General features: G+C 39.8%; 1 protein-coding gene across 1 annotated transcript in view; it reads right to left on the bottom strand.

The window, feature by feature from the left end:
* The window catches only part of SNCAIP (synuclein alpha interacting protein), a 78,439-nt gene that overhangs the window by 35,599 nt on the left and 20,283 nt on the right, over positions 1-22,557 (bottom strand). Inside the window, exons 5-7 of the mRNA XM_063087881.1 lie at positions 11,505-12,373; positions 9,723-9,902; positions 347-460 (exon numbers count right to left, since the gene is read on the bottom strand). Of these exons, the coding sequence (XP_062943951.1) occupies positions 347-460; positions 9,723-9,902; positions 11,505-12,373 (1,163 nt within the window). The remainder of the gene's footprint in view (positions 1-346; positions 461-9,722; positions 9,903-11,504; positions 12,374-22,557) is intronic.

Here is a 22,557-nt window from a genome sequence, read left to right as displayed (position 1 = left end):
CTAGTCTTCTATTTACCTTTCTCTCTCTCCAAAATTCAAAGTTGGTACTAAATTACAAGAATAGTTTTGTATCATACAATTTAGTTTAATACTATGTAATGATCATTTTCCCATAAAATTCCATCATATGGATGCAGCTCCATTATTTATCCAATATCCTATCTTGGGATATTTAGGTTGTTTAAAACTTTTCTTCATTAAAAAAAAGGCTATAATGAGTATCATTGTTTACAAATCTTTGGATACATTTTTGATGATTTCCTATTTTTGGATTTTGATGAACTAATAATAAAAGAGGTAGATTATATATAACACAAAAGGAAGATACTTGAAAACTCCTTCATACCTGGCCGTAACAACCTGCATAATGAATAAGGCTTGGAAAATCCTTAGAACAACTCAATTCTGCAATGGCTTCTGTTTCACTCACCATCCAGCGTACACACTCCAACTGACCATTCTAGATTTAAAAAAAAGAAACAGAGAAAGGAATTCAAGTTAATTCAGGTTTGAAAAATATCTCAAAGATGGTAATTTATCAAGGAAAGAAACCATATAAATTTTCACTTTTACATCTGTCTTAATTTATTTACAATTTAAATATATCACCTATTGGGACTGTAAATTAGTGCAGCCACTATGGAAAACAGCATGGAGGTTCCTCAAACAACTACAGATAGAACTGCCATACAATCCAGCAATTCTGCTGCTGAGTGTTTACCCAAAAGAATGGAAATCATCATGTCAAAGGGATACCTGCACTCGCATGTATATTGCAGCTCTATTTACAATGGCCAAGAATTGGAACCAACCTAAATGTCCATCAATGGGTGACTGGATAAGGAATGTTGTGTTTATATACAATAGGATATATACAATAAACAAGAATGAAATTCTGCTATTTGCAGCAACATGGATGAACTTAGAGAAAATTATGTTAAGTGAAATACTGCATATCCTCACTCACAAGTGGGAGCTAAAAAAATAAACGAATAAAAAAAAAAGAAAGACACAATAATCACAATAATTTGTTGAATTTTCAAAAGGAGAGAACAGAACTGAGGCCACCAGAGGTGGGACAGGGGAGGAGGGGTTAGCGAGAAATTGGTAAAGGGCCACAAAGAATGATTACATTGTGTAATGTTGAATATACTAATTATCCTAATACAAGTATCACATATTGCACACAGGTATTGATATTCAATGCTATACCCCACAGATATGCACAATCAATTATGCTTCAACAAAAAACAAAACAAATCACCTATTACATTCTTGATCTGTGACTCTGGCTCTAAATAAATTACAGAATTATTACTTAAATACATATACAGAATTTTAATCAGTTACTTAAAAATCACTTTATTGAGGTATAATTTGCATACTATAAAATGCACCTTTTAAAAATGTACAGTTTGATGAATTTTGACAAATATATATATATATAAGAGTATATATATATAAGTATATATATAAGTATATATATATATGAGTATATATATATATATATATACTCTTATAACTACAACCCCAATGAAGATACAGGTCATCATCCCTAAAAGTTGTCTAGTACCCCCAGCTCTCATCCCCCTCGCCTTTGCCCAAGGCAACCACTGGTAAGATTTCCATCACAACAGATTAGTGTATGTACTCTTCTGTGTGTGGCTTCTTTCACTTGGTGGAATGACTCCGAGATTCATCCACGATGCTGCTTGTATCAGTAGGGCATTCTTTTTTTACTGCTTAGAAGCATTCCATTGTACACACTACAATTTGTTTATCCAATAACCAATAACTTATTGATAGACATTTAGGTTATTTCCACTTGGGGGATAATATGAACAAAGTTGCTATGAATATTCTCTGTGAATACATGCTTTTGTTTCTCCTGGGTAAATACCTAAGACTGGAATTTCTGGATTTTATATTTATTTGACTTTATAAAAAGCTGTCAAACTGGTTTCCAAAGTAGTTGATGACTTCACTACCACTAGCAACATATGAGCATTCTACTTGTTCCATATCCAAGCCAACATGTGATACTGTCAGTTAATCAGTTATTCTTCAATTAAAGTTTACAAGACAGAGCAACTGTTTTCCAACTGCCAAACAAAATAATATTTGTTAATGAAAAATTTTAAAAATTCATATTTGCAATAAAAAATTTCATTAAGTGACCAGGTGAATATCTTAATCAGTAAAACATTAAAAAATCAGTAAAAAATTTAAAAAAGGAAAAATATTATGATGAAAGGTATCATGTATCCTATATCAGTGATAAAACTGTTGATAGAGAAGGTAAAACATCTATAATTTTTACATTTTTTAGGAAACCAAAAATGATTCCCAGTTAGGATCAAGAGGGGCAGTAAAGTAGAAACAGGCAGGAAAAAAGAGAGAGTAGGATTTTCCTGCAGTCTTTTGTGAGGGTTTTATAAAATCAGATATTCTCAAAATTTTTTTAGATTTAAACTTCTCTCCCACATTTAAACATTTCTTCAGTTTTTACTCTCAAAAGGTGATCAATAGATGTAACAGTTATAATATAGTCCATACCTATTTGTAGAGGGTTTTCCCTACCCTTTATAAAGTAGCATGATATATATGACCTAATGAGTAAGACCCAGACTTTGGAATGGATTTAAATTCTAATCCACTGCTTAGTTACAAGATCTTGGACAAGTTACTTTAACCTCTCTGGTACTTAATTTTTCTCATCTGGGAATAGCAGTAATAATAGTAACTACCACATAAAGAAGACTAGATGAGATAAAGCATGTAATCTTACTAAGCACACGATACTTGCTACCTTCTACTATAAGAATCCTCTCAGATTCTCACAATAATTCTTTAAGACAAATGAGACATTCAGCTGCCTTCCTAGTTTGCACAGTGTGGGATTTTAGGAGAAAGAGCTACCGTGGGCAAGGAGCCAGGGAAGGCTTCAATGAGGGTAGCATTTGAGATAGTATAATAGGATTATTTTCTCTTTCTTGTTTTAGAATCTTAACATTTAACTTTTCAAAGGAAAAGTCTATTCAAAAAAGCAAGACAGAGCAGGTAATCTGCTCATTCTTCCTCTTCTCCTTTTTGGTTAAGAAATTTCAAGATGTCAACTCCCAACTATTCCATGCAGATTCTATTCTCTGTTTGAGGTATGTGCATGATCAGGTGTGTGCTGAATAGCTTCCAGATGCCCCATTCAGACCTACTGCCTCTCTTTTCTGCCTTCCTTGCTGCCCTGGGAGGCTGGCCTGTAGGGACTGCCTGGCCCCTTGGCTTCGGGCTGGGTTGGCTGATGGGGAGCAGTGGCAGATCAGGAAAGGGAAGTGAGTTTGAGGCTCCCACCCCATGGGTTGCCACTGGCCAGCTGAACCCCTCCACCAGTGAAAGGGCAAAAATCAGCCAGTCCTTTCTATCCTGTCCTCTCTGTCCCAGGGTCTTATAACCATTCCTTTCCCAGCCCCTTCAGACTTTCGGGGTTAACTGTGCCCTGGTTGTTACTGACCTCAGGATACTTTCCTTCATGGATTCCCTCTACCCCACCTGTCCTTTTGTGTATATTCCCTTTACTGAAGACTTTCCTTAAATTTCACGATTTGAGAATGCCAAGTGTTTCCTACCAGGATTTAATGAAAACAAAAACAAAAACAAACACTAATACAATGTGCTTTATTCCCTCTGAATGAAGAAAGGAATGGAAACTATATAAACTAGTATTTACACAGAACACAGAAATGTGAGGCAAATTTTCTGATTTTAGTAATTTCAGTCTTCTCTCTAGTCAGTCTAACTAAATTAAAGGTTTATCATTTTTTTGATCTTTTCATAGCCAAATTTGGTTTTGCCGATTTTCTCTCATTTTTCCTTTCTCTATCTCACTTATTTCCACTCTAATTTTTATTTCCTTACTTCTGCTTGCTTTGGATTTAGTTTGCTCTTTTTCTAGTTTCCTAAGGTTGAAGATTAGGCTGCTGATTTGAGATACTCCTCTCCCCTACTCCCCCTCTCTTCCTTTTCACACAGGCATTTACAGCTGTGCATCTCCCCGTAAGCATTGTTTTAGCTGCATCCTGTAAGTGCTGGTATACTGTATTTTCAATTTCATTCATCTCCAGATATTTTCTAATTTTCATTGTGATTTTTTTCTTTGACACTGATTATTTTAGAGTGCATTAATCCCACCTCCTTGTGACTATCCCAAATTCTCCTCTGCTATTGATTTCTAATTGCATTTTATTATGGTTTAAGGCATAAATTTTGTATTATAATCCTTTTAAATTTATTGAGACCTGTTTTATAGCCTGACATGGTCTACCCTGGAGAATGTTTCATGTACACTTGACAAGAATGTATATTCTGTTGTTGTTGGGTAGAGTGTTGTGTTAGATGCCTGTTAGGTCAGCTTATTCAAGGAAACAACATTTAAAATAAATAAAATGCTACTAGAAAGGCAGAAGAAAATATTATATTGCTCCCATAAATTTGAAACCATGTCACTTTCCATAAATATAAATACCAAGAAAACAAAAAATGTTATTAAATTCTAGTAGGAGATTTTTGCCTGCAAAGATTCTGGACCTGGGGTCACTCACTGTATGTTAAAAAGGAATGTCAGTGAGGTTATGTGTTTGAAGTCAAGTTATCACCACACCAACACTTTGTTTTTGGGCTTCATTAAAAGGACTGAATGAGAAATGAAAGAGGAATTAAGGTTATTTCATTCCAAGTCCACTTAGCTTCTAAAATAATTTCTTCTGCTGGCCCCATTTTAGAAAACAGACTGCTCTCACCTTTTAGAAATCTTTCTTTCCAATTACTTTGCTTAACCATTTCCAAAGGGCATTCAGTAATGCCCTGAACTCCCACAGTATCTACTCTTGGGTCCTCCAGAAAGCACTCGATAAATTCTGCATGTAACTGGCAGAATTTATGATGTTCTATTTAAGGAGTTTAACAGAGGGGGAGAGGTGTTCTTAAGCCTTGGTATGACTTCAAAGCCCCTTTTCTCAGGTGATCTTTTTATTTGATACCTTATCTTAGACTCTGCTTCCTGTCAGCCAAGTCAGATTATCCGAGTAACTTCTGTCCATTTGTACCAAGTTTGTTTGTCTTTAATGACAGCAGTGCTCTCAGAACTGTGCTTAATGAGGTGAAACAAAACGAGCTCCTATAAAGGAAGAACTACAACTTCTTCAGAAGAATGACTTCTTAAAGGGGGTGGCACTTGTTCTAAAATATTCGTGCTTGGTGCTTTTGTAAAGTAGATCAAAGAACTTTTTCATTTCTCAAATCATTTTCCAGAAGTAAAGTATGAAAAGCCTGAGAACCTAAATCTGTAAAAGCTTTTCAATCTTACGGATTAAAACAAAGAAATTTTGCTGTTTAAGTTTCCACACTGACTTTATGATGGCAATACTATGTTGACTGGAGGAGTTTAAGAATGAATTAATACTTAAAACATTTATACTGTAGAAGATGTTTATACTGAAGAATAGCTTAATGACCACTGAGTTTCTTACGTACTTTCCCACTTCGAGATGTTTTATCTATCAAAACAAGCAATAGGGCATATAAACTAAGAAAAAAAGTTTTCATCCAACTATACAATGCTCTTCAAAAAGTTCATGGTAAGACTTGTATCATCTTTTAATTCTATTTTTCCATGAACTTTTTGAAGAACTCATATAGTTAGGAGACATTTAATAATCTACCATTAGTGAGAAAAACGAATGAGAACAATATTTTACAAACACTAACACAGCGAGGCAAATATCCACATTCACTGGCACTGCAAGAATATTTTACTCATCACCGACACATGCCCACTGCGGATCACACCCAACTCCGGTCCTCCCACAGACACAATCACAGGGCTAGATCCTGAATTTGCCATCCTGCACTTGTATTACTGGTAACTTACTGCCTTATCCACTGGCTATCAGCTCCTTGATAGTAGGGACTATGTCTTATTCAAATTTGTATTGTCAGTGCTTAACATGCTACCTGGTGTACTCGGTGCACATTGTTGAACTAACTATACTAAACCTTGACTTCACATTTGATTTCTCCTTCTTCATGATGGCTGCCTGTAGTTCAGCCCTTAATTTGACAAAGCATCATTCACAACCAGAAGAAAATGGTACCCATCAGGGTCATAGATTTCTTATAAAAATATTATTTTCTACACTATTTTAAAAGTGATACCTTACTAATAACTTGGATAAACTGAGCAAAATTAAATAAAACAGATAATATCTTTTAATATATAAAATTTTCTTGAATGGAAAATTAAAGATATACAAATTAAGGTTTGTATAAAAGACATATTGGGGGTAGAACAGCAATTGATTGTTTTTAAACGTAATATTTTTTAGTTAATTCACAAGTAGATTTCTTTATTTAATTTATTTTTTATTGAATCATAATTGATTATGCACACTTTTGGGATTCAGTGCTGACATATGTTGATCAAATCAGTATTACTAGTATGTATATTGTTACAAATTGTACTTATTCTTTATGCCTCTTGTCCAATCTCTCCCTAACCCCTCTCGCTCCCCGCTCCCACCACTGATAACCCTAGGTTTCTTCTCTCCCTCTGAAAGAGTAATGGTTACTCTGTTGATTTGTTGCCTAGATGATCTGTCCAATGCTGAGAGGTGTGTTCAGGTCGCCCAATATTTATAATAGAGCAAATGCTTCTTCTGTCACTCTGGAATGGGCTTTGTGGAGAGAGACATCCTCTTCTTTTCTTTGGTCTCTGCTGGTGAGTCTCCTTGTGTCAATGCACTCCAGTGGCTGGTGGACCATCTGTGTGATGGTTGTGATGTCTAGCCACTTTTGCAGCAGCTGTAGTTACTGTGGTGGCTGTGGTGGGCCACCCACATGGAGGTGATGTTTTTGGCATGCTCTTTGGTGCTGGTGGTGTACCTGGATGTGGGTGGGGGTGGGGGGTCCGGTCCCCTGGCTCCAAGCCCTAGGCACCCCCAGGCAGGCCCCAAGGCACTGGAGGTGTGTGTGGTTGTGGGCAGGTGGTCTAGTCCCCAGCTCCATACCTCAGGTCCCTTGGCAGGCCTCGAGGCGCTCGTGGTGTGCCTGGGCTGGAACTAATTTTTTGTCCTTTGCTTACTTCTAAAACGGGGGAACTTCCTGTGGGAACCAGTACTTGAGCTGTATTGTTGAGCTAAATTGCTGCTTTGCTACTGTTTCCCTACGGAAGGCTTTTTGTGCAGCTCAGTGTTTAATGGTTGACCTTATAAGTACTTCCAGCTCTCCAGAGACCTGGTGCACCGGGGCTGTGTAGAAATTCTGATCTGGGCCTGAGTTTTTTCATCAAACTGCACCTCATGCAATTTTGCATTCCCAACCAGTCTCCTCTGAGTGGCCCTGTGTTGATTGGGGGGCAGATCAGCTGTCTTTGCTGTGTTCTGGTGTTCTCCCAGTGGGCCCATCTCCCCCACTGCCCGTGCTCCAAACACTTCCCATAGGACAGGCCCTGTGATGGTCCCTTGTGATGACTCACTGGCCTCTGAATGGCTCCCCTTTTTCAGCTGTTCTGGCTCCTCGCTCCTGTATGGATTCACGGGAACGCTATTAGTGGTCTTGCTGTCCTGGGGGTCACCAAGGCCCTCTTCTCCACGGAGTTCATGAAGGTGGGAGAAGCCACGATGAGAGAAAGAAAAAACCCCTCTGACGTTTTGAATCTCAGCTGTTTCCAGGCTGGAACTGCTGAGCGCATGGAGCCACAGCTGTGCCCTTCAGATGAACTTGCTTGGAGGTGGCAAGGGAGAAGAGGGCCTTGGTGGCCCCAAGGCCAGCAAGACCATTAACTGGGTACCTGTGGACTCACATATGACTGAGGAGTCACAACAGCTGAAAACAAGGAGCCATTCCGAGGCCAGTGGGTCATCGCAAGGGATCGGAGCATGGCCTATCCCATGGGAAGTGTTTGGAGCATGGGCAGTGGGGGAGATGGGCCCACTGGGGGAACACTGGGGCATAGCAAGGACAGCTGATCTGTTCCCTGATCAGCATAGGATCACTCAGTAGAGACTGGTCAGGAATACAGAACTGCAGGGGGTGCAGTTTGATGAAAAGACTCAGGCCCAGACCAGAGTTTCCATATAATCCAGGTGTATCAGATTTCACTAGAACCAGCAGTACCTACAAAGTGAACCATTAAAATCTGAACTGCACAGAAAGCCTTCCCCAGGGAAACAGCAGCAAAGCAGCAATTTAGTTAAACCACAGGGCTCAAGTGCTGGTCCTCACAGGAAGTTCCCCCATTTTAGAAGTAAGCAAAGGACAGCAAATTAGTTCCAGTGCAGAGTTTGAGTGGTGGGAACAGCAAATAATCCAACAGAGAACTGAAAGAAAGAACAAAGTACCCATCCACAACCACAAAGTTTGATATTAACTAGTAAAGATCTCATTTCACCGATGAACACCTATAACACCTAGAAGGACTGGAAGTCCCCTGGGCTACCAAATCAGAAAGGGTGGAGGGCCAGGTGCTTCAGCCATGCCCCCCAACACCCACAACCAGTTGCAAGGGTGGGGGCTGAGGGCCTCAGTCACAGCCCCCCCAACACGAGTAGCCAGCCCAGCGATGACCACTAAGCTGCAGCAAGAAGGGCCCCAGGTTCCCAACCTGGGGAGGCAGGAGTTGAGGGCTTTTGCCACATCCCCTGACATCTTGACCCAGCCTGGCAAGGACCACGCCACTGCTGGAAGCCCCCTGGTCTCCCCTGTGGGAATGTGGGGGGTACCACAGGCCTCAATCCCATCCCTCCTCATTCCTCCTTTTTCCATCACATTTCCTTCCCTTTTCCCCTCTCCCCATCCCTCCCAACTGCTTTGCAACATCATAGAATGTAAAAAAACTTTAATAAAATAAATAAATAAAAATAAATAAAAAATAAAAGACACTATTATGTAAAGCAAACTGCATATGCAGAAGCACAAGATGTATTCTACTTCTCTTAACTTTACTTCTGGCTGTTTAATAAATATGACTGAATTGTACATTTGTCTGCCAAAGATCTTAGAAGTAATTTTAGTTTAATAGCTAATCTTCTAGTGATGTGTTATATTTTACAGAGGCACTCATTACAATGCTATAAAAGTCCTGTTTTCTTGAACCACAGTATCTAGGTTTTAACTCTGTTCCAGTTGGCGTGAATTTGTGTAGTTTTTGACAGATAGCATATTGTACTCTGCAAGAGCTAAACTCAAACTCAACACTGATATTCTAAACAATTCCTGATACCGAAGACATTTAAACTTCATATGTGATCCATTAAAAGCCCACTTTATTATCTGAAATATTCCTGAGTGCTAGCATCCCTCATTTGTCTTGATCGTTATTCTCACACTAGGAAAAAATGAAACAGTCTCTGATAGATCCAGGTGTGGTTAAGAATCTAAACTGTAGTCATCATGAATAAAAGTTCTTAGAGCTGCAACAGATCATTTTCCTTTCTCTTGATTAGCTGATTTGAAGCTTACCCTTATTGGACAATAAATTGGAACACAGTCTCAAAATCTCTAAGTAGTTAGTGACTGAAATGATTAATCTCTTCAATGTAATATGTTCATTTGCTGTTTGCTTGATAAATCACTCTCCCTTTCCCTTCCAACACTTTAGCTTACAAGGAGTCTTAAAAAAAACCCCAGAAATCCAACTTTTAACCATGGAGAGCCCATTTCCAACCAGTCACCTTGATGGCCAGGCCTGCTGGAGTCAACTTCTCAGTGTTTCTCTCATTGAGGCAATCTTCTCCCATCAAAGAAGTGAGGTGCTGCAGACATTCTGCATGTCCCTTTGATGCGGCAATGTGTAACAGGTTGTTCCCATTTTCGTCATGAATTTTGTCTAGATTGTCTGCAGCTAGGTGTGGCTGTATGAATGGTAAGAAGAGAAAACTGAAGTCAATAAATCAGAACAAGATGCTGTAGGAGTTTTCTCTGGGCACTGGGAAGAAGAAATGAGATTACAGAAGCTCTGGTGGCAGCTGTGGGGATCTAATAAGTCACAATTCTTTGCTATTGTTCTTTGTTATATGCTTTAGAACATGAGTTCTCAAGAGACAGATCTTCACATGAGACATGGCAATGGGGCTAGAATCAATGAGCTGTGGATACTTGGACACTTCAAAGTGGCTTTCTTAACAATTGCAATGACATTTTTTGTAACGGGCAAGTTAATTATCAGTCTGACTACACGACTGGACTGTGAAGTCCTTCAGGGCTGGAGCTGTTTAGGTTTGTTGGATAAATGAACTACTTGTCTCAACCTGTTTACTTTGCTTTGAATTGTAGATAACTGGCTTTAACTGCAAACTTACACGATAACTGCTGCTACTAATGCTCTCATAACTCTAGACACTGTTGTCCTCAAACAAACTCCTGGGGGCATCTGAACGCTACCTGGCCTTTCATTTTCTCAACTCCAGTGAAGTTTAGTCCCCTGAGTATGAACTAGTTGATAAAGACTATAGCGTGAACTGAGATGTGTTAGCATTTGGGGAACATGAAAACAACGGAAGGACCAAAGAAAGTAATGAACCAAAGAGAACTGGAGGGAAGAACCAGAAAAAAATGGAAAAGACATTTTCAGGAGGAAAAAATAATTACTACTTTATCTAGTAAAATTGTTCAATCATATTGCTCTATTACAATAACATTTGTGATAATAGAAAAAGCACATTGTACTTCTCTACGTATGGCTTTACACTAAGTAGAATCACATTGCCAAGATGTGATAATTTTCTTGAATGAGACTTTAATTAACATAATTATATGAGCCCAGGCTTGCTACTGTTTGTTCCAAGTCTAGAAACCAGAAAAGAACAATGCAGGCAGAGGCAATGCTATTTCAGTTTAGCTCTCTTTGAGCCTAAGCAGAAAAGGCTTTTCTTACATCATGTTACTGTGTGTCTAGAGTCTTTGGAAAAGCTTCTTCACGCTCCCTAGACATGCAGAGTTGGAACTAAGTAAAAACTTCACGTGGGTCACAGGCCAATCAAGCTCTAGCCTAAGCTTCTTTCTGCAAATGCATCTCAAACATCCTGGTCCGACTCCTCTGAATAACGATCAGGATAAAACAGAAGACCCTCTGTTCACATATCTGGTAGGTCCCCCATCAGCAAAGAACTGAAAGTTCCACAAATAACTGAGTGAGAGCATTAGGAACCATTTGAAAAGTTAAAGAAAGTGCTGGGCTCTCTTTTGTTTTTGTTTTAGATTAAACAGTCTTTATTCCAGTTGAAATCATACAAATTTAAAAATGAAGTAATACTACCTCTACAGCTGTTTGTTTTCCCTTTACTGACCTCCTGACTTTATTTTAAAATTCAAAAGGTCACATCTCCCAACTAAAGACATAAGTAAAGGTTAAGGAACAGAAACAAACATATCATCATTCTGTTACTAACGAATGGACCTGATAAAAATGGAGTCTCCAGATTATTACTATGTATACCAAACTAGATTATACTTACTAGGAGAGATATCTGTCCTTCTTTAACGATGTTCAAGATGCTTTTTACTTTTTTCAGATACTCACTCCTCTCTTCTGGGCCTTGGGAGCTGGACCAGTTCATGCCACTGACCTGCTCTTCCAGTTTGGGTTCTGTTGCTGAGGACTGCAGGTGGAAGGCCCTGAGCTGGCCGTCTGCCATGGTCTTCTCAACTTTGCGACTATGCGGATCACTAAAGGTCTTGCTGAGGAAGTCTTTACTCTGGTTTTCAGGCTCACACACAGAGCTGCACTGAACCAGAGGAGGAGAGCTCTCAGATTCTTCAGTGGAGAGCTTGGGCTGCTCACGGACGGCAGCAGACGCTTTTCTCAAGTGAGGGCTTTTCACGGGAGAAAGAACACAAAAGGGTGTCATGTTGGATGGTGAGTTCTCAGCACTTCCAGTAGAGGAGGATTTGCCAGAAAGGCCATTGATGGTTGTACATAGACCCAAAATTCGTTTCTCTGAAGTCACCTTGGTAAAAGAGGCAAGCTGTTGACTGGATTTAATGTAAGGCACATCCAGAATCTCATCCATGTCCAGGTCGTAATGCTCCAGCTCTCCCAGTGCTGTGCTGGGCTCAGAGCTCTTCCCCAGTGGGCCGCCCACTCCATCTCCCGGGCCCGGCTCCCCAGGCTGGGGGCCTGGCTCAGACTCACTCCCTTTCTGGTACTCTCCTTTCTGGTTCTTTTGGTCATCATTTTCATTGTTCTCCAGAGTCTCTGGCTGATGTTTCAGTGGGGAAACCCGCTTCACTGGGCGGAACTTACTGTATACATCAGCGATTCCAGTGGGCTTTTGTGTGTTTGTAATAAGGGTTGAGACACCACAATTCCAGCTAGAGCTAGAAACTGTTTTAAAAAAAATTTAATGAGAAGACTATTAAATTAGAATGTTGAATACGTCTTAGCCATGCAGGCAGACACACTGCACTCAAGTTATGCTCAAATTAAGCTACTACACTGTAAGAGGATAACTTAGAGATAACACATATCCATAAAACAAACAACTCATACTTACTGTTGGAAAATAGTGAATGATTAAAGAAACTTATGACATATTGACTGAAAATTAATTAAAGTAGTAATAATGGTAAAAGCAGACAGCAGAAGAAAACAAGCCCAGACAGACATTTAGGCTTATTCCTTGGATAGATCAACATCCCTGGCAATATTTCAATATTTGTCACAACCTTGAAAAACAGGATTAGAGAATAGGATCCTCTGTGTTAAATGAACTTCCAAACTAATTTAGGGAGAAAGGGATGTATGCACATGTGAACTCACACATCCCTAATGCTTAAGAAATCCCACATAAAGAAGGGGTAAATTATTTAATATAGATATTGACCAAACTCAAACTGTGACCTATTAGGTAAGGAACAGAGAGGAATGAAGTGGTCAGGAGTTGATGGGATCACGGGAGACAAGCCAGGGTTGAGTTAACGCCACCCTAAATGAAGCATCCTAGTCAACCATCATGTGAGGGCATTTCATGGTGCTTTCTGACATGGGACACATAATGCACCAACATTTCACAAAAGAGCATGTTCTTTAAGATTTAATGCTGCCCTTCATTGCTGAGAAAACTGGAAACAAACAGGAGAAGAAAGTTGTAAAAGGGGGATGGGATAGGCAGACTAGTTGTTTTTTTTTCTTTCTTGTGCCAAGTTTAGATAAAGATTGCATGTTGGTTTGCATTTGAGTAGGTGTCTGGTGGAGATGGAGTGGAAAGTAAAACAACCAGACACATCTGGAGGTGAAAGATAAGAACAACCACTTCTCCCAGTTAGCCTCACAAGAGGTGGCGTGTGCCTCCTCCCAGGGCAGGCAGATGCAGCAACAGTCTCTGAGCCATGATGATACTGCTTCCTCTCTGGGACACTCCCCTGCTTGATGACAGATGACCCAGTGCTGCAGGCCACCGATTTATGGGTTCCTACTCCCCTGTCACTTAGTTTGCACCATCTCCCATCAAAGGAGTGAGATTTCAGGGCATGCCCTCCAGCTAGAGTATCTCTCCTCTTCTGGGACAACAACAGGTGGGAAGTATTTAACCCAAAAGTTTGTGCATGTGTGTGTTCTTTGCTGTTGGGTACAACCAAAGAATAAAAGAACCTAAGACAGGTGTGTACTTGGGTCTGTGACTCTGCAAAAACCCCTGGCTATGGCTGATTTTTGGGGTGAAAGTGGCATGCACATTTGTTAAGGTTTCCTAAATTTAGGCCACTAGTCATTCTTATTCCTGCTGGGATGTATTCTAAGGATTTAGAGAAGATCCAGAGCCAAGCTATGAGGATGAGAGGGAGTGAGTTCTGAGCCTGAATGCCATATAACTACCAGTGAGTTCTTTTCCCAAAATGAGTGACAGTTTCGCACGAGGCTTCAGAGGGTCTGCGCTACATGGTCCACCACTGAGACTTTTCTGGTTCTGGTATTTTAGCATCTAAGAAGAGAATACTATGAGATATGGAGGAAGGGCTGGATTTTCTCCAATAAGTAAAATATAACACAGAATGTTCCAGAAGGGAAGGAAGGTATCTAGATGATTTTAGACTGCTGTTTCTCTTCCTTTTATTGGCTCTAGTTCTTAGTTATACACAGGTCTTGGCACAAAGTAGACAATTAACAAATGCTAGGATGTGAATTTGAATCTCACTTTGCACAACACATTAAATCTTTTAAAATACAAAAAGTGCATCCTTCTGAGGGATTTACAGCTTAATTTCACAGGGGACTAAAATCCTGTTAATAAACTCAGAGGAGTGATAATCACCAGTAAGAGCTACATTTTCTAAAATTCTTTTTGAAAGGTAAATATGCAAAGATTAATTCTAGATAGTCCCTTATACATTTAAAAGTTTTCTATCTTTTATATGTCCTTTTCTCTCTAAAAATGTAAAGTTATGAAAAATTAATGTCTGCCAGAAGTTTCTTCCAAGGCTTTCTCTCTTCCTTTCAAGAACACATGGTTACTTACTTATTTAAAACAGCAGAGATAGTGGACGTGGAGTTTATAGTTTATATGCCTTTCATTTTACTCATCAACTTTCTGAAAAACTTTAAATATAGTGGGAAAAATATATACATCCATGGACATTTCTGAGATACATGTTTATTATTAGGTGTGTTATATGCTAATATTTCACCAATTACCTTGATTTCTTTGCCTTCTAGAAAATGTGCACCTCAGAATGTAATAAAAATTTTAAAGCCTCATGACTTACTGGGTCAATACAACGAGTGCATTGTACCAATATATTTATGTTTTGTATAAGGTCGTGGGTTCAAAGGGCTACTCTTTTATGTTGGCTTTATTTACATGTGAAATTTTTTCCAAGTGATACAGGGAAATGGATACCATATGTTTCCCAGCTGTTTTGTTCTGACAGGAGCCATTAAGAACGCTCTGTGGAAATGAATTCTGTCTGAGTCTTATGAAAACACTTCTTTCTACAGAAGGGTCTAGAAACTAAAGAAGGAGCATCAACATTTAGGCTTGTTGTCCTTTCCCTTATTCGAACCTATGACTCTTTTTTAGGCTGAGGCTGAAATCTGTGCTTTCTAGCCTACGTCTTGACGCCAAGAAAAAAATCCCAGTCATAAAAAATGCATTATTTAACAGGTTTTCATGACAATGCTCCAATTTATTGCTATATTGTATACTTGGATGAGAAGAAGAGCAATTTTATGCTATATACAAAAGATAAAATTCAATTAGTTTATTTCTCCTAAGTTGGGAAAAGGGGTATTTTAAGCACAGCACACACAAAAAAGAGCTATTAATGACTAGCAAGATTTTCACTTCCAATTCTTTTAAGTCTATCAAAAAATTCCCTTATACTGTTGTTCTACCCCAATATACTATAATAAATTTCTTCTCATACATGGCAACAAAGTTCAGACTAACTATGATTACTAGGAAGATTTTTAAGGCTCAATTTGCTTCCTGGAAATCATGAATAAATTCTTCACACGTTAACAAAATGTAACCCCCTCCCCAAATTTTATCTATCTTAGATCTTTACTAGCTCCATAAGAACAGGGTTTGTATCTAATTTATCTCTGTATGCCCCAAAGTACCCAGTAAATTACTTTATGTAAGTGAGTTCTTAATGTCTTTTATTTGAATGGATTCATTTTTAACATCTTAGGAAAGTAAACAAGTCTAACATGCCTTAAACCCATCTACCTGATTATATCAGAAATTTTCTAAAATGGTCAGTAGGTAAATGGAAGTGTATTTGATACCTATTTATGGGCCACAGTGATCTCTTCCAAGCTAGCTGGCATTTGGAAGGCCTCTGAGCTTCAGCAAGGTATTTCCAATTGCCTGCTGACCATTTACATCCAGCCATTTATTCAACAAGCATTTAATGCAGGCCTAATGGATGTGCAAGGGTTCTCGACAGGCAGCACGTGCCAATACAGGGGCTTTATCCCTTTCCACCGTTGCTGGCATCCTCCCCTCTCTCTGTCATCACATATGTACACACACCTCCTCTTCCCTGAACATATTCCTCATGATCCTGTCCTGGATAACCACATGACCAGTTATGGAGACTCCCAAGCAATCCATCTCCACAGCATCGTTGAACCTTCTCTTATCTTGTTGACCCTTGCCCTGATCCCTCAGGCACCAAGTCCTATGGGGCCTTATCCTAAATCCCTCTTAAATCTGGACCCTCTTCTTCTTTGTCACCACACTGACTAGGCCACACTGGGACTCTCTTCCATGGTCTCCACAAGATTCTCCCCAATTCCCTGTCTCCTTTTCCAGTCCTGAGTTATCCCTCTTCAGATAGGTCTAATTTTGTCTCTCAAAACCAGCTCAAAAACTCGAGGTGGCCCTGTACTGCCTAAAACACTATTTCCCCATATTGGGGATCCAAATCCCTGCAGTATCTAAGATGGCACACAGGAACCATGCTAAATACCTCTGATTTATAGAGTGAGAAAGCTATTTACCTTTCAATATTCTTTCTTTCTCCTGATTAATTTAAGGAGTCTCAGTTTGGTGCTAGAATGAACGTGACTCCTTCCAAACTTACAATTTCCCTTTAAAACAAATGAGACTGCAGGGCTCAGGCTCAGATGCTTTCATAAGCAAAGAATTAATAGGAATGTTTTATTTTCATACATTCATTTTAATGATGACCATGAATTTATTTAAGTGACATTAGTTTTCTATTTACAACAGTGACATAAAGTTTCTTTTAGAACAAGCATGTTTAAAAAGTAAGTTGTTCTAGAAAAATATGTTAAATAAATAACAGTAAAAGTGTTATACAGATAAAGCAAACAACAGACGTAGACCTTGGATAATAACATATATTGTGGAAATGATACTTAAATTACTAGGTTTGGGAAACCCAGGCTTTCAGGGCTCAGTGGATAAATCTTTCAATAACTGAATGACTGAAAGGACGAAGGAGGGAGAAAGGAAGGAAGGAATGAATAAGCCAGACCAAAGATGCAAAATATAATAAATATGAGTCTTGTCATAAAGAGTCACTCTTGCCACATTTGGGGTACAACAATTGTGCTGAATATTTCAAGGATAGTGATAGGAAGCTACTGAAGATGTTCAGACATTTAGAAGATGTGCTACGTATTGAAGTACTTTCATCTATTTCCTACAATAAGTTCTAAGCCTCAGTTTCTTTATCTGTAAAATGAAGGTTAGACTATATGATTGCTAAGACATGATCCACTCCTAAATTCCTATGACTATATGGAATGTCTACAAATAACAGGGCTCTTTATTCTAGAGTGACTCACTATGACACACTATAATTCTCCTGGATCCAATGTCTTTGACCAGATCCTCACAAATTTATAATTATGAGGCTTAGCTGATTGCTGACACAGAACAACTCTTTGGCTCTTAGGACTGATAAATTAGTATTTTCTTAAGAAGATAATGTACAGTTTGCCGTTGCAACGGTGGATCCAATTTTCAAGACTGAACATCTATGCTGGCTCCCCAAATGCCTATTTATTTTACTTCTAAATATGGAGATATGTATCTGTATTAGAAAATTGGCTTGAGACATGAAGAAGAGAAAGAAAAGGGGAATGTCTTTAGGGTACAACGGTGTTCCTCTACTGTTTTTTGTTAAAACTTAAATGGATTCTATTTTCCATGAAAAACAAAGTGGTCAGCTTTTGCTGTAATTGCTTTAAAATGTACAGAACAATATACTCCACATCTATAGCTACTGGAAACCAGGCACCTTCAAGGACATACCTTCCAAGTTCTCCAATATTCCATTTCCCTCCATTTTTACACTGAACGGAGGCACATGATGAAAGATTAGGAGTGTCAGTGCTAGAGTCCTGAGTTTCCTTAACCCCATGTCTACTGAAATCTGTAGTGGACCCACTTACTGCAGACTGCTCAGGCTCTGTGAGAAGAGAGGACAGGTGGCTCACACCATCTCATGACGGTAGGAAGGCGTGGAGTCTGAGTGAGGACAACTTGCTACTGCCCCTAGAGATGAGACTGGAACCTGATCCAAGAAAAGGTCGGGGTAACTCTGGATTTGGAGGATTGTGTTGGGCTTTACACAGGGAAGAATGAATGTGTGTGCAAGGAATGCACATCTCTGGAATGTTCCCACAGGGTTGCTTGCTCGTCCCTTTCATTGATGCTACAGACCTGTTAGTGAGGGTACTGTGAGACTGAAGAACAGAGGACTTTATTATTATAAAAATGCCAGCCAATGATCCATTCACATCAGGACATTAAAATACTGTGGAAAAAGATTCATTGATTTGGGTTCCAAACTTCCTCTCTTTATGTGGTTACTAATATCAAGCAGCTGTTGTTGAAAATGTCAGATTAATGTTTTATTATTCTCAGCGCTGCCCAGATTTGTTGAGACCTGCTCATACAACTTTGTGCCCTGTCTGCACCCATTTCTTTGTTCTGTGAAAATTCATTGAAATACTCCAGCCGTACTAACCAGGATAGAAAAGATACTTCTTCACCAAAGAGGCATATTCTACCACGACATCAGACTCAATATTTTGACAACCTTAAACCTTTGGGCTTCAAAAGTACAGTTCCCACACAATAGCAATTGGTGAGTCTGAAGAAAGTACATGGTTTCAGAGTCATTGAGTCATCTAAAAAGTATGCTAACCTTCATTTTGACATTAGTGAGACCTGGTGAGCGGATTAAGTTTTGTGTTCATTCCAGGCCATTTACCAGCTTTCCTTTTTTCTTTCTCTCCCTCTCAGTGTAGATGTGTAGGAAGAGACACAAAACCCGGGACAGTGAAAAGGCTCATCACGCAGAGCAGCCCTGGAACAGTGCAGAGCTTGTGTGGTCTCTGGATGTGCAAGCTCATGTTGACCAGTTCTAACTGAAGGTGGCGATGTTTTACAGTGTTGGTCTACTGCCAGGGACAAAGACACCATGTTCCTGCTCAGAGAGAACACAGGCAAATGAAGCAGGCGGGTGGGAAGCTGGAAAATCTTACCCTCTCCTTCGCATCTCCAGCTGATGGCTCCCCAAACGCCTGTTTATTTTACTTCTAAATATGAAGTATGTGTCCACGTCATAAAATTAGCTTCAGATACCAAGGACACATACACACAAAAGGGAATATGTGTTTAGGGTACAAGAATGTTCCCTTTGTTTTTGCTAAAATAAATGAATTCTATTTTCTTTGAGAAACAAAGTAGTGAGTCTGTGAAAGTTGGTCTTATTTTGAGAGGGACGCATTGAAGGTGTAGAGGGGAGGAGAAATGGAAGAGCTGGCCCGCAGCCTCTTGGCAGGTCCATGGGTCCACCCACCCCCATGAGCTGCTGCCTCGTCCAGAGTTCTCAGTTACGAGGCTGGGGAGAGAACCGCAGGTGCAGTGCAACAAAGCAAAGCGGGAGAAGAGCAGACAGTGGCTCCTCCTGGGACAAATGAACAGTCGAGCTATCATGCCTCTGTCTCCAGCTGCAGGTCAGTACACACTTCACAGACATTATTATACACAATGAAATAAAGATTTCAATGTATTTTAAGAACTCCTCAAAATGATATTTCTTTATTGAAATTTTCCTAAAATCCCCTCCATTTAACACATTGAAATTGCCAATACAATGTGTTTGTGTAAGGCTTTCTATTTTTCTGAGTACAAAGCAAGTGTATAATTTCATTATAGAGATCTTCACAACAACTCTTGGAGGATGGGTGGGAAGTTCTTATGTATTCTCACATGAAATTAAGTGAGAATTCAGGGGATTTTAAATTACATAGCATGCTGACTGCTACACCAGGACTGAGGCTCCCTGACTCTGACTTTCTTTCCATAACACCAGAGGACTATCTTGTCAAAATTAATTACTTCCTAAACATGCAATTCACTTTTTCTGTATTTGGGTCACACGTAAGTGGTGGAATCTCAGAAACCAGTGGCAAAACCTGGTTGAACCCACTTCAGATTCACTTTAACCTAAAACCCAAGCTGTGCTCTCTACATCTTGTTAACCAATCACTATGAAGCTTCTGTGTGAAAGCAAAGTTTTCAATGAAAACTTTTCCTAGAAACAGGTGAGTGGAAGAATTTTCCTACCCTTTAGTATCATTAGCCTAGATTTAGAGTCTTCTTGTCACTGACAATCTGTCATTCCAGCTACCAATTCCTTCAAATGGCTAAAGGTAGTGGCCTCTTTTTAATGTAAGCAAGAGATACAGAAATATAATAAAGCATGTTCAGAAGTGTTGAAGGAACTGGCAATTGGCAGCATGCTAAAGTACTCTTACAGGTTTCACTCACTCATTTCACACGTTGAGGACTCCTGTGTGCATGGTTCTAGTGGTACAGGGAGGAATGAGATAGACATAATCCTGCCCAGACAGTAATGCAAGTACACAGATGAATAAAAAATCACAAAATGCAAAGTGCTTTGAAGGAAACAGGTAGGGTATTGGAATAGAGAACAGCTGAGCAATTCATCAAGGAGGTGACATTTAATCTAAGACCTGGGGGATGAGAGGAAGAAAATTATGTTAGGATATGGGGGAAAATAAGAGAGAAAAGATAATTTTGTGAAGATCTGGGTAGAAGGAAGCACATTCACAAATGCCTAAAGCAGAAGAGAATCTGGAAGGTTCTGTAGCTCTGACTGCTAGAGCAGAGTGAGTCAGGGTGAAAGGGATGGTAGCTGAAGTCGGGGAGGTTATCAGGAGCCAACCCAATGGGGTTTTATTAGCCACAACAAAGAGTTTGGTTTTGATTTTGACTGAAAGAGGGTATCCCTGAAGGAGTTTCACAGAGAAACGCGTGTCCCCACAGAGTGGAATGCGAGGAGGGGGTTGTCTGGGTTCTCTTCTATAAGAGCACTAATCCCATTCATGATGGCTGCACCCTCATGACCTAATCACCTCCCCAAAGCCCCACCTACGAATATCACCACCTTGGGGGTTAGGTTTCGACATAAGAATTTGGGGAAGACAAATATTCGGTCTATAGCATGGAGATATATTTTGAGCACAGAAGACTCAGGACCTGGAGACAGATTGATGTGGGGTGCGACGGAGGAGGAGAATTCTGGCTTCAGCGAGCGGAGTGCTGATTACTGAGGGCAGAGTCTTGAGGAGGAACATGTTGGGGAGGGGGATTCAAGAATTCTTTAAAATTTCAAGAGACATCTAACATAGATATTGAATAGGCTATTAAATAGGAGGCTGGGGAGCAGAGGAGATGGTATTTGAAGCCGTGAGAATGGATGCAACATCAACTAGGAGACTGAGACTGAGAGGAGAGAGGGAGGGTCCTATTGAATACTCAGTCCCACTTGACTAAAGGTCAAGCAGAAAAAGAAGAGTTGCAAAGGAGACTAAGGAGGTGTCAAGAGTGTTGGGAGAAAAATGAGGAGAGAGGTGGTATCACAAAGCCAAGAGAGGAGACTGTTTCCAGAAAAGAGCGGCTAATAGTCCCAATAATGAGAAGCCAAGAAAGAAGAGAATATCAAAGTGTCAATGGATTTGACAAGATGGAAGTCATGACCTTTAGAGAGATGGAAGTCATACTGGAGATGCTTACGGTGAATAGGAAGTAGACGACTGGAGATGGAGTTTTCCATAACTCTTTAACGCAGGCTGGCTCTAAATGGTGGGCAGGGGGGTGGAGAGGGGGAGCAGAGGAACAGGATGGAAGCTTCTAGATGGGGTTTTGTTTTTTTAAGATGGAAGGCAGAGGGTGTTCGTATGATAAAGGCAATAGCCCCCTAGAGAGAAAGAAATTGATGATGTAGATAAAAGAGTAGATACTGAAGGATCAGAGTGTCAAACCAAATGGAGAAAAGCAAAATACCAGCTGCCCTATACTTCAGTTATGATACAAAACCCAAAGCAGCAAGACTTCCTCTCACCTCTTCACACATTCATTTATCCATCTACACTTTAGATATGTAGTTAGCAGCAGCGCCCAGGCACTGGAGAAACCATCATAAACAATCCCCAAAGAGTTTTCTGTCAACTAGGGAAAACTGATGTTAAGCCCATATCACATTATTGATAATTTTTCAAACACAGATATGTAAAAAGGAGGAAATGGAGAGGGAGCTAGGAAATAATATGATGAATTGCAGGGGTGCTGATATAATCCTAGCCTGCACAGAAACCACTAGAAATCTGTGGCTATTAAGCACTTAAATTGTGGCTGGTGGTCCACGTCAAAATGATAGTAATTTTGACTTATTAGGTTAAATAAGTATATCACAAAATTAATCCATCTGTTTAAATTTTTTAATGTGGCTACCAGAAAAATGTTAAGTTACATATGTGGCTCACATTATTTTTCTCTTAGCCAGTGCAGGTCTAGGGAGTTAGGTAAGGGCCCTGAGAGGTGACCTTGGAGGCGAAAGGAGAAAAGGAAGGACATCTCATGTAAAAGCACACAGCACATGTGATGAACTGAATGAGGTTCTTGATGTCACTGGCAGGTAGAAGGCAGGGGGAGAATGACATTCAAGGCAGCTTGCTAGCCCAGAAGTTCACTCTGGGCCTCCAAGGCCACAGAGGAGAGGCTC

This window comes from Cynocephalus volans, chromosome 2, assembly GCF_027409185.1.
Source record: "Cynocephalus volans isolate mCynVol1 chromosome 2, mCynVol1.pri, whole genome shotgun sequence".
In the NCBI taxonomy this organism is placed as follows: Eukaryota; Metazoa; Chordata; class Mammalia; order Dermoptera; family Cynocephalidae; genus Cynocephalus; species Cynocephalus volans.
This window is presented reverse-complemented; position numbering and strand designations above follow the sequence as displayed.